This window comes from Parasteatoda tepidariorum, chromosome 8 (genome assembly GCF_043381705.1).
Source record: "Parasteatoda tepidariorum isolate YZ-2023 chromosome 8, CAS_Ptep_4.0, whole genome shotgun sequence".
Taxonomy (NCBI): domain Eukaryota; kingdom Metazoa; phylum Arthropoda; class Arachnida; order Araneae; family Theridiidae; genus Parasteatoda; species Parasteatoda tepidariorum.
Window position 1 is genome coordinate 63003199 of NC_092211.1, and position 20028 is coordinate 63023226.

General features: G+C 27.9%; 2 protein-coding genes across 4 annotated transcripts in view; one reads left to right on the plus strand and one right to left on the minus strand.

Moving 5' to 3' along the window:
• The window catches only part of LOC107453302 (suppressor of lurcher protein 1), a 1038548-nt gene that overhangs the window by 826319 nt on the left and 192201 nt on the right, over nucleotides 1-20028 (minus strand). The window lies entirely within an intron of this gene.
• Nucleotides 7260-20028, plus strand: part of LOC107448912 (uncharacterized) — a 43708-nt gene continuing 30939 nt past the window's right edge. Inside the window, exons 1-3 of one of the 3 annotated variants that reach the window (XR_011637414.1) lie at nucleotides 7260-7672; nucleotides 11139-11283; nucleotides 18847-18963. Coding sequence is in view for 1 of the 3 variants with exons in the window: in XM_071184107.1 (XP_071040208.1) it covers nucleotides 7616-7672 (57 nt within the window). In the remaining 2 variants the exon portion in view is untranslated. The remainder of the gene's footprint in view (nucleotides 7673-11138; nucleotides 11284-18846; nucleotides 18964-20028) is intronic. The other 2 variants (XR_011637413.1, XM_071184107.1) reach the window with 2 other exon arrangements.

Here is a 20028-nt window from a genome sequence, read left to right on the forward strand (position 1 = left end):
TATATATATATATTAGTATTATGGGGAGTGGCCATCGCCTATCCCACGACTACCATGATTTTGCTCCCTTTTTTCTTCAAAAAAGTTTCGTTTTCTCAATGGCAACAGCGTCTTTTCTTATTCATAATCTGTTGAGAAGTTTTTATTTCTCATGTGCCAGTTTGATGAGTAGCATTGTGTTTTAGGCAATTGAGATGCGTCAAACTCTTTGGCTGTATAAATTAACGATCAATTCTACTTATTACGCTGAAACTCGTTAGAATCATGAACACTAAGCTTTTTTGTCAAAGATGAGAGTTGCCTGTACAAATTAACGATCAACTCTAATAATTTCATTAGAATCATAAACTCTGAGCTTTTTTGTCAAAAAAAAGAGTTGGTTGTATAAATTTACAGTCAACTCTACTAATTTTTCTAAAGTTCGTTGCAATTTCAAGCATTGGACCCGTTTCTAAAAGAATTGAACTAAACATGTAAGCAAAAGGGCATTTTTACTGTTTAGATTGTTGAAATAAAATGAATTAATCCATCGGTTTTTGAATATTTAGAATTGTTAAATAAAGTATCATAAACCCTCATTTAGACAAAAAAATAATTTTAAATTATTAATACATTTAAAAATAAAATAGACAAAAACAAAATTTTCTAGTTAACCCACGGAATTTTTGTTAATTCAAAAAATGAATGAGGTTAAATCTACTTGTGGTTAAATTTACTATGAAAATATTTATTTCTCCTTAATTGATCCATCGGTTTTTGAATGAATATTTTGAATGGTTAAATAAATTATCATAAACCTATATTTAGACAAAAGAAATCGTTTTTAAATTATTAATAAATTTAAAAATAAAATAAATAAAAACAAAATTTTCTAGTTAACCCATAGAATTTTTGTTAATTCAAAAAATGAATGAGGTTAAATCTACTTGGGGTTAAATTTACTATGAAAATATTTATTTCTCCTTAATCGATCCATAGGGATTTGTATATTTTTAATTGTTAAATAAATTATCATAAACTTTTATTTAGACAACAAAAATCATTCTTAAATTATTAAAAAATTTTGAAATAAAATAAATAAAAACAAATTTTCTAGTGAACCCATAGAATTATTGCTAATTCAAAAAAAGAATGAGGTTAAATCTACTTGGGGTTAAATTTACTATGAAAATATTTATTTCTCCTTAAAATCACAACTGTTTAAAAATAGCTGCACATAAACTTAAAGTCATTAATTTTAACTCCCAAAAATCGATGAGAACAACTCGGGAGAAAATTTTGATTCATGTGGCCTCTTGCCATATGCTTCATTCATTACTAGGAAAAACAAGAAACTTTAAAGATTTTTTTTAAGGAGTTTACTTTTTTATGCCCAACAGCTACCAATTTATCGAGAAATTATTTAACTTGCAAATAAATAGGGTGCATATAATAGCTCAAAATGTGCTTGAAAAGAATTATAAATTACAAGTTACAGTCTACTAAAGGATTATGAAACCTATTTTTTGTAGCAATTCAGCTGTAAATGGTTTTGTAATCATTTATAGAAAGCATTTTATATTAGCCTTTTAAGCCTCAGGTGTAAAATGGATGTGAAATTTTAATGACATAAAACTGACTGGCATAAATTTCCTTAAATGAGTGGTATAAAATCAGCACTGAAAAATTTCAAGCTTTTTCCTTTTAATAATAAAAGTAATATTTATTTATATGATGACGTTTTTTTTAAATTTAATAAATTCAAGAGTAATTAAAACTAACATTATCCTGAAATTGGAACTATTAATTTATTTTTGCTGTTTTGTTAAGTTATTATATTATGCCGAATTTTTTGACTACAGTGCAATTTATAGCTATGAGCATTTTAATCTTATCGCCAGGATTAAATTCCTTTAATTTCAAAATCTATTTCTAAGTCTTTTAATCATCGACACTTAATTCGAAATATTTCAATTTCAGCTCCAGGACTGAAGCATTCCCCTTCGAAATTTGGTTCCCGGATTGAGAATATAACTTGCTAAAAACTAACTTCATAATTTAAAGAAAACATTGATTTAGAAAGCGTTGAGTAAGTTAAGCGAAAGTTGCTACAATTTAAAAGTAGCGATTTGTACAATTAAAAATAAAATAGCCAGAAATAATATTTGAAGACAATAAGAAATTGTTAATCAAATTCCTGTACTAATTCACATTTTTTATAAAAGTAACTATCATGTGTGATAGGTATTATTTTAAGTTTATCAAAAATTATAGTAATCATGAATCAATAATAATTTCATTTATCAATGAACGCAAAATTACGGGAACCATATATAACCAATTTGAGAGCAATAAAACTTTTATAATCATAGATAGAGAAAAGAGAGCTTATCAGTGGACATTTGAGATTATTCCAATGGAAAATGGTTTTCCCAACTTGTGTGAAGCGTGCTGACCATCAGACCACCCCTGACAATATACTAGATTGTTTGGGGATTTCAAAACAGGATTCTCAAACCCACTTCTAATCCTAGGCCTTCTTAAGAGCGACAGATTTCAAAGACCTGATTTGATCTAAACAAAGGAGATATGCAACAACAACAATTTTATACATGTTTCAGCCTTTGTTAGTAATTCATGTTAGCACTGAGGATGCTATCTTCTATACATAATAATAAAAGCGGCTGTGTGTGTGTNTTTCAGCCTTTGTTAGTAATTCATGTTAGCACTGAGGATGCTATAGGTAATATATTGGTGGAATAGCTATTGTCGAGATTCGAACTTGGATCGTATTTTTTAATTTTAGAAAAAAATATATGTATCTGAACACCTAAAATGGTTGAAACTAATTCAGTGTATAGTGAAGCACCGTAGATAAATCTTGGTTCTGGGTGTAGTGAAGCACCAAGAATATTATTTTACAGTACTTGGTGCGAGTAACTACCTCAATTTTTCGTATTTAGTTACACGGACATTTATAATTGCAGTAATATAAGATACACATAAAAATCTATAACGCTATTTTTACGATATGATTTAAAGTAAAAATTATTAACTGAAGATGCATGCATACACCAACTTTTAAAGTAAAATTAGTTTATAAATCAAACAAACGTGTATTACACAGAGAGCATTAATAAGAATTCGAACTAGGCTTAACAAAATAAATTTGGAAGGGAACTATGTATTATAAAATCATTTAAATAAGATTAAAATATAATTATGCTTGTAACACAACTAAAGCTATGCCTATACGTTTCAATGACAAACTTCCGTTTTTACATGCATAAAGGAGCGCAGAAGACAACAACAATCTCACGCAAACTAGTACTGAATTAGAAACAAATCACTGACGATATGCAAAGTGAGCCAACAGTGATGGTTTCGGAGGCGAAGATATCGATTATGGTACAGAAGCAGGTAAGATTAGGTGAGTTAGGTTCTTAGATTTTAACTAAACTTTTTAAATTGTATATAAGAGCTCGATACATTATAAGAATTACTGTTATGAATTAATTCTATTACGGCGGAGCCGATCCGTCGCCATTCAAAATATTCTTTTGTTCAGTTGTTCTTGCTCCTCTCGCGAGGAAGGAGCACATCTCGAAAGTCTTGTTTTATTTCTCATAAATATTATTTTCGTTTTCAATCATTTCTGTCAAATTGTTATGTTTCGCTACTATGTTTTGACAATAAATATAAAAAACACATATTGACTGTTGATTGATGCTAACCAGGGCAGATAATGGTAGAAATATATTGCGTATATCTTGGCAGTGCGCATATCCGAATCTCGAATAAAGTTTTCTTCAATTGCATTATAAGAAAATTAAAAAGAATTCGAATTAGGCTTAACAAAACAAATCGAATAGAAACTATGTATTATAAAATTATTTAAATTAAATTAAAATATAATTATGCTTGTGACACAACTAAAGATATACATCATATTTTAACAACAGATTTGTTTTTTCATGCATAAAGCGACGTAGAAGACAGCAACAAACTCACGCAAACTAGTACTGGATTGTAAACAATTTACTAACAATACCCGAAGTAAGTCAACAGTGTTGGTTTCGGAAGCGAAGATAATTCGATTATGGTGCAGAAGCATGCAAGATTAGGTGAATTAGGTGCTTAGATTTTAATTAATCCTTTAAAATTGTATATTATAGTTCAATATGATTCATTTTACACCCCCTTTAAGTTTGTATTGTTCCAAATAACCCAATATTATAAACATATATGTTTAAAAAAAATTGAAATTTAACCATTTTAGTTAAATTTATTCCCAAAAATAAAAAAAAATGAAAAAGCTATAAAATACAAACGTCATCCACATTCATTCATCAGATTTAAATAAAAGAATTTTCAAGAAAATGTGAAAGAAACGCATTACTGGAGAAATAATATTTAAATTTCTTGAATAAACGAAACTGCAAATTGCATCAATGTTTCTTTCCTAAAAGAATGAAACTCAAAGGCAATTTTCCATTGTGACGCATCAATGAAACAATTATTACTCATGAAAGTTGCAAAAGAAAGCTTTTTATAATCCAAAACATGTAATGAAATTATTTTGAAATGATTTATTGCGAAATGCGAAGATTCAGAACAGAGGTTTCCATATTCAAAATTAGAAACTATTAATTTAAAATATAATGCGCAATTACGAAACATTTCTTAAACTGTATCGTCTTTTAATGTAGTATTTATTAAAAAGTATACAAAATCATTACATTATAAAAATCTGTAGCTTTTGTGAATGAAGTAAATTTCATAAAATCAAATTGAAACCAAAATTCTAACGTATAAATTGTATGAATGTATTGTCTTATAATGTATATATTAAAAAGTATACAAAATCATTTTATTATAAAAAGCTGTAGCTTTGTAATTGAAGTAAATCTCATAAAATCAAACTAAAACTAAAATTACTTCGTTAAAAATTCAAAACAATATCATATTTCACGTGCACAAAGAAGCAAAAATAATATTTTTTACAATGTAATTTTTCCCCACTAAACTGAAAAGGTAAAGATAGTTGAGATTGTTGAGGCAGTCAAGGCCCGCAAGGGGCTGTTGAACTGACAAAGAAGAAGAAGAAACTTAAGAGACGTCTTTCTCTTCTCAATTGAACTTGACTGTCGAAAGAGTGAAGAACTTTGAAATATGCTTTTATTCCTCTTTAAATAATTTTAACGAATACATGGTAGGAGCCGTGATGACTCTGGGGATGGAGTGTTCGTCTTCCAATGAGGTGAACCGGGTTCAATTCCCAGTGATGGCTGGTCGATACGAATTCCTCATCAGGCTTGCATCGACCACAATGCAGACTTAAAATATCTTCAGCGGTAGACGAATCATGGGTTAGAGCTGCCTTGTCGTCAGGTTAACCTTGGGAGGTTTCGGTGGTTTCCCTCTCCATGTAACGCAAATGCGGTTAGCTCAATCAAAAAGTCCTCCAAAAAGGCAAGTTCTCCCAATACTCGATCCAGAAGTTCCTTTGTCTTCTGGGTTGAGTTCGAAATTACAAGGCTACGGAGATGAACATTAATAACCGTAAACCCAAAAAATTGGATCGGCTGTTCAACGACGGTCGTAAAATAAAAATTGAAACATGGTAGATTTTTTTTACTCTATTTTGCGGTATCTTTCGATACATATAAAATTCAATGATGCCACGTAGAATCAGAATATAAGATATAAAGCTTACGGTATTTTAGATTTCTCCTTTTATTAATTTGAAATTTTTTTATCAATACAGTTCGGCAATCAGCAGGTTTTGAAAGGTAGTTAACTCTTTGACACAGATAGGACGCCAGTGTACCTTTCAGTTATTTATTTTTACGCTCTAATTATAAGCAAAAATATATTTTAATAATTTTTAATTTATAAAAAACAGTCTTTCTTTAAATATTTTAAAGGTGATTTAAACTAAATCAAAAGCCAAGTTTTTAAATAAGTTTCTAATGGTTACAAAAACTGAAAACTGAGAAAAGTTTTTCAACGAATCGCATTCATAATTTAATAAAAATTAATTTATATTTATTGCTAGCCGCCTAAGGCGGCCAGCTGTCCGCCACGCTAAAGGTTTTCACAAATAAAGTTTTTTAAAACATAGCAGGAAAGCGATTATCATATTGAGTATTGAGTATAGTAAAGTGCGGCGTGCTCTCTGCTTTCGCTTATAGCACTGCGTTTCAATAGGTAAGGCTTAATTTAGCCTAATAAGATTTATTTGAGCTCTGAGGCTCTTCTTCAAATTCATAGCGTTGAGTTTTCATCTTATTCCTGCGATTATCATATCAAAGCGAAGCGTTCTATTTACGTATCGAATATGTTGCCACATTTTTAATACAAAAGTTAAACTTTTCTCCACTTTGATAAATGTAAACTAATGCGAACCTTACAATTAAATTATTAATTCCTTCGTATATTATTGGTTTAAGTTGTCGAAAATTAATATTTCAATTGTAAGGTTCGCATTAGCATACATTTATAAGAGTGGAGAAAAGTATATGCATTTTTTAATAGTTTTTTGAATATGGCTCTTTGAAGACGAAAAAGCATAGATTTTCTTACAAAATGACTGATAACTAAAAAACTAATCCAAATGTTTGAAAAAGAAAAAAAATACTTCTTAATTATGTCAAAACACAATTATGTGCCGAGTTTCGTGCCTGGGCGAGGCTTCTGGGGCGATATATGGTGATTACAGACAGACAGACAAACAGACACACACACAGCCGCGTTTATTATTATGTATAGATTAGCATCGACAATGGGTGTATTATATTTCATCGTTATATTTTTAGCTAATTATAAACTTAAAACATCTTTAAACTATATCGTGAGCAATTTTACCATAATTAAGACTAATATAAATCCTTTTATAATAGCAAACAAGCAAAACAACTATACTAATAACTTCGTTTAACCATTTCTAAATGGTTTTAAAGATTCTGTTAGTAAAATGTAGCCAGAAATTTCACCTTATTATTCAGAGTTGCAGACCTGCGTTCACATCGAAACCATCACGAATCTTTATTTTCCTAAAAACACTCTAAAATCATTTACGGCATTTAAATGTTTGCATCAGAGATTTCTTTTTTTTTTATCTTACACAGAATATTTCAAATTGAATTGAACAAATATAGTATATTTTGCGATAACAAAGCAATAAAAAATTTAAACAAATTGAACTGGCGAATACTTCATTGCAAATTAAGCCTCCATATTGATAGTAAATATAAGAAAAGATATAATAACCACAATTCCGTGATCTCAGGTGCGTTATATTTAATTATCATTACATTTACGCAACTCTAAAATGTCTCTAAACTATTCTGTAGGCAATATTACCATAATTGAGGCAAATATAAATCTTTTCAAAACAGCATATGAAAGAGACAACTTTAATGATTTCGTTTCACAATTTCTGAGTATCTTTCATACAAAATGCCATGTGAAAATTGCGTTAATAAACTACGTTCATTACCTTAAGACTTACTCAAAAATTCCTAACCATCATATTTCATTGTTCTGCCTTATTATTTTATAAATAACCATATTTGAATAGACAGTTTTGGAAACTAAATCATTTCCAAGGGAAAAGCTGTATTTTATGTGATACATGAAAAGGAGAAAACAGCTTATTGTTGTGCTTGAGTATCCGTTTAACTTCGAAAATGTAAGTATACTTAGCTTTCATTTATATATGAGCAAATTTCCTCAGACGTTAAAAATAAATATAGAAAAGTTTATGTTTAAGCAAAATAAAAATAAATGAAATCTAAACAGTTTGAAACAGCAATTAAAGCAACATTTATTTATAATAAATGATAATTTAATTACTTTATAGATGCTAAACATAGTGAGAACTAAATTTTATAGATTCGTTTATCTATTATATAAGTATAATTCGTATACCTATTTCTTTTTTTTCGGCGAGGTTTAGGCTTATTTTGATTTATGAGGTTATTCATGCCTAAAATGCTGATAAAAACAGCTGGGCATTCACTAAATTTAATTTTTTTAATTAACAACTTTAGGAGCAATGGTAAAAAAAAAGTGAAATCTAATAGATCAGTTTGAGCAACATTATTATTTGATAGATAATAATTGCCTTACCTACTTTATAGACACTAACGATATTGGAAGCAGAATTACATATATTCCTATAAGAATTTATAAACCTATATCTTTTTTTCACGAAGTTTAAGTGTATTACAAAAGTAACAAGTTAAGTAACAAAAACAGCTGGATATTTTCTAAACTTAATTTTTTTAAGTTTATAACTTTAGAAAAAATGGCAAAAAAAATGAAATTTGAAAGTTCAGTTAGAGCAACAATTATATTTAATTGTCTTACTTATTTTATCGATACTAAAGATATTGAAGGCTGAGTTATATAGATTCCTAAATGAACTCTTATATATATTTCTTTTTTTTTTCATGCGGTTTAAGTTGCTCTAAATAACTACTGCACAAAAACAGATGGGTATTTACCAAACTTTTCTTAAATTAATGTCTTTAGAAAAAGTAGTAAAGAAATAAGTGAAATATACAAGATCAGTTGGAACTACATTTATATTTGATTCATAATAATTCCTTTACTTATTTTATAGATACTAACGATATTGAAAGCAGAGTTATATAGATTGCTAAATAAACCCATATACCTATTTCTTTCTTTCGTGAGGTTTAAGTGTATTTTTTAATGTAAGACTCACGTCTGAAATTCTTATTGCTAACAAAAACAGCTAGGTTTATACGAAACTCCGTTTTTTGATATTAATAACTTTAGAAAAATCAGTAAAAAAATAAGTGAAATCTACAAGATCAGTTAGAGCAACATTTATATTTGATTGATAATAAATGTCTTACTTACTTTATAGATACTAACGATATTGAAAGAGGAGTTATATAGATTCCTAACGCTAGGTTTAAGTGCATTTTTTATTATGAGACTCATGTCTGAAATTCTTATTGCTAACAAAGCATCTGGGTAATTACTAAACTCATTTTTTTTATGTTAATAACTTTTACTAAGTGTAACTTTTATTCAGTTTGCTTGATACGTAACTTTGAAGTATAAATTGTTTTTAACAAAAAAAAAAACTCAGTGATTTGGAAGCATTTTTAGAAACAGATTAATCTAAATTATTGATACTCTCAGATGAAGAAAATCTTTATCAGAATGGATTTACTTTTTTAATTATATCTCAGAAAATTATCTTTTATTTTCTTAAAAATTCAATATCCTTTTCCAAAGACTTTTGTAATTAACTTTCGTGGAACTTTTACATTGAGCGTGTCATTTTTCTGTAGCAATCGCCTACTACGAAGTCACAAAATTTTCGATTTAAAATATATTCAATTCCTAACAGAGCTTCTTATATTTAGCAAAACGATTATACGATATATTCGGTATCGTGTTTTCTATCTTAAAAAATAATTCTTTGCTTGCTAAACGCTCTGAAGCAAACATGTTTAAAACTTCTTTTGCATTTTCTTTTCCTTTTCGAGGAAAAATAAATTGCTTTTTTTTACATTAAATGTTTATAACGAATAATTTATACAACATATTTCAAATTTTATACCTTTTCTCTTTTTAGTTTGACAGTTTGCTTTTATGTCAGACTTCTTCAAATTAATATATCATGTCAATCTTGTCATAAAACATGTGCTTTATTTTTAAGCTTATAAGAAAGACGATATTTTTTTTAGTTTTGGATGAGCTTTCTTTATGAATGATTAACAGTTATCCTTAACAAAACTTTTATCATAAATTATAATCTATTGTAGAAATGTTTCTACTATTTTTTTCTTAATATTCTAGCGGTTTTTCAAGAGCTCTGTAAAAATAACCTTTAAACAATTATAGCTAAGAAAAATTTTAAAACTTGAGTCAATGAAAAAATCAAAATAACGTAAATTGAGAAAAAATCAAAATAACGTAAAACGTTTCGGCACTTATTCGTACATTATTCGTAAAATCAATTTTACCGTAAAATCCATTTTCACCGTAAAATATTATAACGAAAGTTTGACAGTAATATTTATTTAATGAGAGTGAATTTACGGTAATTATTACTGTAAAATTTACAGTATATCAGATTTTTGCTTCATTACATGTTCTCGTAAAAATGAATTAAAGGAATTAAAAATGAATAAAACTGAATACGTTGCCTTAAGTGCCGGTACTTTTTTACCGTAATTTGATACGGAGTTTTTTTTTTTTTTTGCAATTTATGTTTAAAATGTAAAAAAACATTAAGCATGTGCAAATAGCTTTTAAAAATTGTTGTATTACATGCAATTGTTACAGTGAAAGTTGTTACATTACATTGAAAAATTACTGTTAATGTTGATAAGTACCTATTGATCATTTTTTTAAATGATATAAGAAAATTAATAAACTTTTTTTTCTTTTTTAAATAATATAGTCAGTTTGGCTACATAAAAAAGGTACATTTTATTAGCATGAAGGAAAATATTGAATGACCTAAGTAACTCAAAATTGGACAGGCAAACTAGCAATTTCTACACTCAATTCAAAAATAAATTTGTTACAAAAATGTTTTGATTCCCTTAATTTGTCGACAGTAATCACAGATCACAATATTTTTTTTATTCTTTTTTATCCTTAATGATATTTTCAAATGTTTAGGATATTCTAGAATAAACACTTACACTGAAGCTATCTACGAACATTCTATTTTTTTTATAAAGATTCACTTGAATAAAAATATCGTTTCTATTCCAATGAATTTTAAAAATGAAAAATAAAAAGCTGCAACACCATCTTACACAACGTAGGTACCAATTTAATGATAAAAAATTCAACAACAGCTAAATCCATTTATTTAGCTATCACATTTTTAGATTATTTTTATAACATTTTTATGTTTTTTCCTCGATATAAGTCAAAAAGAGATATCGAATCGGATCGTTGGCGAGTGGGAAGCGTTGAACTTATATCTTATCAATCCGTTGCTTCGTATTTCCGAGCAATTTATGAAATCACTTACAAAATGGATGAGGCTTCGTAATCGGATACTATATCCTCCAAAAGAAATTCAGAAACGGATGCAGGAAATTTTCAGTTAGGGGATACGGTATCTCCTGTTAGTACCTCTTTTTTTCTTACTTCAGGAATTCGGGAAAAAAAGAAAAGGACAAACAAAAGAAGATCGATAGACTGTGGGATGGTAAAGCTCTGAAGCGGAATAGCATTGAAGGAAGAAACAGGATTTCATCACGGATTGAAACGAACTGAAAAATTGTCACTAACGACTAGGTATATTAGCTGGGAATAGACTTTGCACATTGCCTTTATTGTTATTTTTTATTATGCTGTTTTATCCTGCGAGTTTTATTAAATTGAGAATATTTCCACTGTTTTGAATGCGTTGCTTATAAAAGGGCAGTAACATTTTTACTGGAGAAACTTATGCATTAAAAGCAATGAAATTTAAAGAAAGAAGGGGAAAAAATGAAAAAGACCGAGAAGAGAATTATGCATTTATCTGATCCGGGATGTTATTTTATAAAATTTGATGAATTAAATTTTAAAAAGAATATTAAAATCACGCGGAGAAAAATTTCAAGCACTGAAGACATTTTGGTACAAAAAAAAATTTATTTTGGGTAATGAAACCAAAATATACGATATTTAAACAATTTATTTGGTAAATTTCTTTTTGCATGATGATGATTTACCGGAAAATCTGGCTATCAAAAGTATAGTTCTTATAACCACACTTATAGTAAGGAATACAAAACAGAAGATTAAAATAAACGAATAAATGGTTTCAATGCCTTTCCCTATGGTATCATGATAAAATTATAAAATATCATGATAAAATTACCAAATTTTACCACATTTACAAACCTTATCTCATATTATAAAACAATATTTAATTGTTAATTTTGCTAAAATCTTGAAAGCGCTTTGGTAAAAATTGCCGAACTTTTTGGTGCTCTTATAGAGCTAGAAAAACGGTAAATTTCACCATATTCTGGTAGTTTTTATCGTCCATTTATTTTAAGTGCAATCTCAGTATAATCTTATTAATTACACTTTCCTGCGAAAAGAATTCTAAATAATAATATCTATTTAGTTTTATAGATATCTTATAACTGAAGAACTAAATCCAAAAAAAAAGAAGATTCAGTGGTATTTAAAAAATACTCAATGTTCCCAGTTTATTAAGACTTGTGAAGCGTATGGGTTGGCGGCCTCTTGAACTTGCTGATCTGCAAAGCAGCGCCTTATATTTTTTTAAATTCTGCATTTTATGTACAAAGCATCGAAAATTGAAAAATAGTATTTTATTTGAAAAGACATGCATGAAAAAAAAAGCTGAATAATCTAGATCCTAACTATCATTAGTATAGTTTCAAATTAGAAAAAGGCGAAGAATTTTAGGCTTCGGTAATCTAGTTATTTAGACTGATATTTTATAATAGTATTATCTAATGATCTATGATACACCATACACTAAAAAGATTACTTCAAGAAAATTCAGAATTTGTATTTGTATTGTTGTATGAATACATTATAACTCTGATGGCCTCTGCTTACCATCACTCACTCATATATGAAGATCATAGGCATTTTCCTGCGATTTATTTAAGAATATTTTTTTATTTAAATCTAAGTCAAAATAATATTGTTTAATATTATCATATCTTTGGTAAATTTAACTCAAATTTTATAATGCCTTCTACTAAAGTTTTTATTACAGCAAAGACAATTTCTGAAGTATCAACTTTTTATTGCATATCGGGAAAAATTTGAAATGCTGATAAGGAAGGTTTACTTATTAAAAATATACAGTTTATAATTAAAATTGAAAGTTATTTCTTCTAATAAAATATTTCAAACAACAATTAAAGTAATGTTAAGATATTAAAACTTCAAATAATTAATGAATTTTTCATTACAATTATTCACAAAAGCAATTTCATAACACAAGCGTCTTGCTTTTAAGAATAATCATATATTTATTGCCAGAAATAACTAAAAACTAATTTAAACATGCTTTGAGGTCTCTGAGAAAATTCTTTTGATAATTTGTATGCTCTAAAAAATTAGCTGTACTGAAAGTGCCATACGCCAATCATATTTATATCACTTAAAACAGTTATTTCTGAGAGACCAAAATTCAGTCAACAATATAAAAAGTTTTTGTTAAAACTTTGATTTTTTACACAAATATGCACACAAAAAAATCGAAATCGGCTCAATTTAGAAAGAAAAAAATAATGTACAATGTAGACACATCTATATACTTTATATAAATTACATACTATATCTTACTTTTATACAGATGTAAGACATCCATTTACCTATCTCGTTAATTCTATCTTGTTGAAAAGAAAAGAGAATATCTACTGCATTTTGAAGAAAAATCTACAGCAACTTAATAACAAAATAATATCTACTGTAATTTAAATTGAAAAAAAAAAAATGTCTACTGCAATTCGAATAAAAATAATGCATACTGCAATTTTAAATAAGAAAAAAATTGTCTTCTGCAAATTAATTAAGGAAAAATTTCTACTGCAATTCAATTAAGATGAAAAAACGTCGACTGCAATTAAAATACGAAAAAAGTGTCTACTGCAATTTAAATAGTAAAAAGATGTCAACTGAAATTTAAATAATAAAAAAATGCCTACTGTAATTTAAAAAATAAATAAAATACCGACATCAATTTAAAAAATTAAAAGATACCTTCAATCTAAGAAGGAAAAATACCTAATTGCAATTTAAGTGAGAAAAAATATNAATTGCTCACTGCAATTTTTCTTCTTTGGTTATTTGTTTGTTTTGCTTTGTGTAATTTAGAAATTTATGTAAATCAACACGTTAAACATTAAAATAGACTGAAAACAGAGTTAGTTTCAGTTTTAGAAGCAAAAATCGATTATACGACGTTATCGTTTATACGACGTTTTTCGGTGGTCCCTTCGGCGTCGTATAAACGATGCTCCACTGTACCTTCAATCTAAGAAGGAAAAATACCTAATTGCAATTTAAGTGAGAAAAAATATCTACTGCAATTTAACTAAGAAAATGTCTACTGCAATTTAAATAGGGGAAATAGTCTGCGGAAATTTAAATAAGAAAAAGAAACGTCGACTGCAATTTAAATGAGAAAAAGCTGTCTACTGCAATTTAAGTAAGAAAAAATTCTTCCTGCAATTTTAATGAGAAAAAATATCTACTGCAGTTTATTTATAACGATGATTGATATAACAATGAATTTTTTTTTGAAAGAACCGTAATACAAATTGCTAATTACTCAAAAATTGGAATTTGCATTTAACATTAAAGAATTATAAAATTGCTTTTCCAAAATTTTGCCATCATTCCAAAATTTTGCTAAATTTCGCATTTTGCTAACATTTAATTTGACGCCATGAAGATAAAAAATTCTTTTCTTGCCTCAAATATTAAGAAAAGTATACAAAAAAATACTTTCTAAAAAAAGTACTAAAGTTCAGTATAACCTTTCTATTGATTAAAGATTCAGGGACAATTTAACACAAAGGGCAAAAATGGGAACAGGTACCATCTCACTTATTCTAAGTCGTGGAAAGAAGTGCATAAGTGAACGAAAAAGACTCAATGATCGATGAGATTCCCTGAAAGATATGACATCCAGGGACCATCCATTCACGTCCCATCAACGTCCTTATGACGTGAAAGGGCACTCCCTCTCACAGAGGTGGTCCCTCTGTCACCCACTGCGAGGATCAACCTTTCAGAAAGGGGAGATCGAAGCATTTGTTTTATCCTTTTAACCTTCTTATTGACGGCTTACGAAACTGGCAAGGTCAGAAATGATTATCTGAATGGTTAAATTGAGTTTTATGAAGCGTTTTGTGAAAAAAGATATTGACATTTTTATAACTAGCTTCTCCAATTCCATATTGTAAAGAAAGAAGTGGGAAATGATTTGAAATCCAGACAGTTTTGAATCGATTTGGGAAACCAAGTCTATTTTAAAATGAATATAAAAGCATAAAATAATTTTAAGAAAATTGCAAACGTTGAAAAACATAAAATCTTTGTTTAATAAAATCAAATAAAATGAATCGTGCACATTATTATTTTATTTTGCAAATAGATTCATGACCGATTCAATTTAGACGTGTCAATTGATAAGTTTGATGATTATCTGTGCAATAAACTTAAAGGAAAAAGGAAAAGGTAAAAGGTTATTTTTATGGAATGTTTTGAAAATAAAAGGAAATTAATTGCTTTATCTCGCAAATTAAATTTCATGCTCTAATGTAATATTTGAGAAATAGTTTAAAATCGAGACAATTTTGAATCAATTTAGGAAACTAAGTCAGTTGCAAAAAGAATAAGGAACCATAAAATATTAAAAAAATATTTTGTAAATGTTGAAAATTATAAAATTTGTATTTAATAAAATCAAATAAGAAAGATCTTGCACATAATATTCTTATTATTTTTCCTTATTCATAATTTGATTATATTGATACTTGTAAATTAATCAGTTAGAAAACTGTGTAATATTGATTACATTCTAGATTTTCTGTGCAATATACTTACGTTAAAGACATAGCAAAATGTTGGGAGAGTAATTTAAAAAATGAAATGAAAATAATTGCTTTTTCTCGTAAGTTAAGTTTAATACTCTAAAGAAAGAATTGAGAAATTATTTAAAATCAAGACAATTTCGAATTAATTCATGAAACAAAGTCTGTTGCAGAAAGAATAAGAATGCATGAAATACTAAAAAAATATGTTTTAAAGTTGAAAAATATAAAATATTTATAAAATAAAATAAAATAAGAAGGACCTCGCACATGATAGTTTTATTCTACTGCCGGATTCATGATTTTAATTAATTTATAAATATAAATTAATCAGTTGGAAAATTCTATGATTCTCTGTGCATTAAACGTAAATTAGAACATTAGAGATTATTTACGGGGTAATTTAGAAAGAAAAGGAAATTAATTACTTTATATCCTAAATTAAGTTCCATACTCAAAAGTAATTATTGGAAACTGGTTTGAAATCGAGACAATTTTGAAATGATTCATGAAACAGAGTCTATTGCAAAGAGTATACGAAATCATTAAATAGTAAAAAAATATTTTATAAATCTTCAAAAATAATTTTACTTTTTATATAATATCTTTATTTCATGCATAATATTCTTATTTTATAAAATTAAATGAGAAGGATCTAGCACAATTTAATTTTATTCTTCTTTTAGATTCATGATCGGATTAATTTTACACAGATAAATTGATCAGTTAAAAAATTCTATGAATCTTTATGCAATAATGAAGAATGTGATAGAAATTCCTTATGGGTTATTTTAAAAATAAAAATTAAATTCGTGACAGTTTCGAATTGATTCATGAAACAGAGTATATTACAAAAAGAATAAGAGGGCATTAAATACTTTAAAAAAATAGTTTATAAATGTTTAAAAATGCATTTATTTTATACATAATATTTGTAATTTATAAAATCAAATAAGAAGGATCTAGTTCATTATTATTTTATTTTTATTTTAGATTCATGATCTGGTTAAGTTTATACAGATATATTAATCAGTTAGAAAATTCTATGATTCTCTGTGAAATAAACTTAAATGAAGAATGTGGCAGAGATTTTTAAAGGGTTATTTTGAAAATAAAAACTAAAATAATTCCTTTATCTCGTAAATTACGCTCCACACTTTAAAGTAAGAATTGAGATAAAATTTAAAATCAATTTATGAAACAAAGTAACAAAGAAACATAAAATGTGGAAAAAAATATTTTCTAAATGTTAAGAAATATGAAAACTTAATTTAATACAATCAATGAAGAAGGATTCGATACTTAATAATTTTTTATTCTGCATTTAGCATTTAGATTCATCATCTGACTAAATTCATAATTATTTATAATTATAATATATATATANTGTAAATGATGTGCATGTTACTGTGAATGACTGAAATCGGTGGTTGTTGACTTTCACCGGTGAATGTTGACAATCACATAGTCGCTTTGGTGAATGTCCGAAATATTTATTACATCCGATTTGATATTAATTTATTCGTGGAAATAATTACATTTAATCGATATTTTAATACTTACTGACGATAGATTAGAAGAAACATCAGTGTTTGGAGCATCGGGCAAATGTATACCGGGCAGTGGCCCTTAACTAGACCTAGTATGACTAGATTTTTGGAAAAAATCCAAAATTTCTTGATTGTTTTATCTTGAAAACTTTATGGTAAGCACATATATAACATACCTTTATTTCATTACTTCTAAACTTTCCCGCTACAATAATTTATTCACTACTCGGAGATAACAATTCTTTAAATATTACCGAACTGCATGTTTATGACATTTATGATTAAATAGAAAAAACATAATGCTGGTAATAAAACCAAAATATATGGTATTTAAACTTTACATTTGGTAATTTTTCCTTTCATATAGTACAGTGTAATGGAAGTTCTTGTTTTCAAAATTATAGCTGCCCTTACTGCACATTAATTAAAAAATACAAAACCCGAAAGTTAATTTAATCAAATAAATTGTTTTTATGCCATAATTTAAGGTACCTTGATAGAATTATCAAATTTTATCACATATTGTAGAAACATATTTTATTACTAATTTTACCAAATTCATTATCAAGGAGCTATGTTAAAAATTAGCAAACTTTTTGGAGCTTCCATAAAGTCAGAAACACTGCAAATTTTACCATATTCCGGTTGCCTTGATGATATTTTTTTCTCAGTGTACTATTTCAGTTTCAGAAACAACTTTTGAAGTTCTTCCGGAATACTTTTACTTCTGATGATCGTAGTGCCTTCACCTACCTTAAAACTTGTTTTTTTTTTTTTTATCAAACTTTTCAGTTTCATGATAAAAAGAAATCTTTTGAAAGGTCTAAAATAGTATGAAGAATATCTTCCCATCAATGAAACCAAAAAAATATGCTGAAAGATTTAAGAATGTTGAACCTTAACTCCAAAGTATAAAGAAACCTAAACGTCAGAATTAACGAGCCTTCCGAGCGAGAATTTTGAAACTTGTATTATGGAACTTTGTCAGACAACAATAAATATGCAATACGTTAGGTGAATATTACTTCAAACTATGTAAAATGGAAATATAATTCACATACTTTTAGCACTTAATAGATCAGTCCTGAAAATTAATAGCCGCATCTTGTACCATTTTTAAATAAATATACTGGTAAAGAATCAGTGATTGAAAAAACCGACTATTTTTAAAATCGTTTAAAGGAAAACAAAAGGAGGTAGGAACTTGCAGTTTTCAGCGTTCTGTTTAAGATATAAGATCCATTCTCTTCAAATTTTAAAACCAGTTTAAACTTCGTTACTCTATCGACTGGAAAACTACAAAATGCTGTATGTCAGATCTTTTCAAATAAAATATTGTCTGTTTACTTTGACCCAAACTGCACCACGTTATTGTTGCAAATAGTAGTTATTTTGTTGTTTTCAAGTTCCCAAGTCAGTAGCGTCATCTATTGAAAGACTTAGTAACTAAATTTTAATATTAGTGAGAATAGAACTAGTTTCTTAAACACAGTTTCCTGATATATCAAGCTCTACATTTCTTTCTCCCTCTCTCTCATTTTCTCTTTGATCCTATATTCAAAATCATTCATCTCAAAATAGATAATTCTTGTAACTTTTCCAGATCGTTAAACGAACGTTTATTCAAAAAGGTATCTAAAAATGTATGCTTGAGTTCAAAAATCTTCATAGATTTATAAAATCGTTGCTTATTTTGGGACACCCAGCATTAATATTATTTTTTTAATTTCCAGTGACTTATTAAAAGACATTTGAATATCAAAAAGATTACAATAAATCTATAAATGACAGCGAGTTGTCCAATAGCGTTCCCAGGTTGATGTTTGAAGAAGAGCAGGGCATTTAAACAGGTGAGACAAGTTCATCTCCCCAGCATTAATATTGGCACTAACACTATATATAAGTGAGACTTTTTTCATAGCAGCAGACGATTTCTATTCTCATTGCCATGGCAGCGATAGAACTTTAACTAAAATCTAAAATATCGTTAGTTCTTAGTAGTAATTTTTTTTTTTTTATTAACTTGAATCATAAGTGAGCTTTACCGTTCCTAATGCAGTTGTACAACGCGTCATAATTAAATATTGTCAAGAGAAAATGTCAAAGCAATTAAAAGTTTGAGCAGATTGCATGCACAGTTCAACAATGGTAAGCTATTGAGGGTCCAAGCATGCAAATGGCGCAATAACAGGGCCGTGAAGAAATTAAAAACTTGTCTCATGCTCTTCGACCAAGAACGAGTCCTACCACAGAGAAAAGTGACCAAGTTCGTGACCTTATTCTTAATATCTGACGAAGAAAAGTTAGATAAATTTGTTCTATAACAGAGATGAATTATGGAAGTATACAAAGCATCATTCATAGCGATTTGGAGTATAGGAAAATCCCACCAAGGCGGGTACCTAGAATTTTGAACACAAATCAAATGGATACAAAAAAAGACATTTGTCAAATGCCGCATAAAGTAGTAGTAACAAAACAAAAGTTATAAGCATTATACTAAGAAACAGTTGGACATTCTCCATATAGCTTGCCTCTTCGGTCAACCATTTATTTTGGACACTTTAAAAAACGCTTAGATGAGAGAGATTTTCCGCCAATGCAGAGGTAAAAGATTTTGGCGCTATTAGTACACTAGACGCCCTACTTCTCACTATGCCACCGGGATTTAAAAAAATTTTGAACTTTGGAAAAAGTTTGCAGAAGTACAGGGAAAGTATGCAGAAAAATAACATGTTTGCATATTTTTTAACGTGATATTTAGTTATTAAAAAGTCTCTTTTGTATGTGATCGGTCCTCATAGGTGTCTTAAAACCGAAAATCATATTTCTTTCACGCAGCTTTACATAAATTTCAGACAATAAATTTTAGATAAATAAAAAACAAGTCTATTTTAGAAAGTACAGACGATATT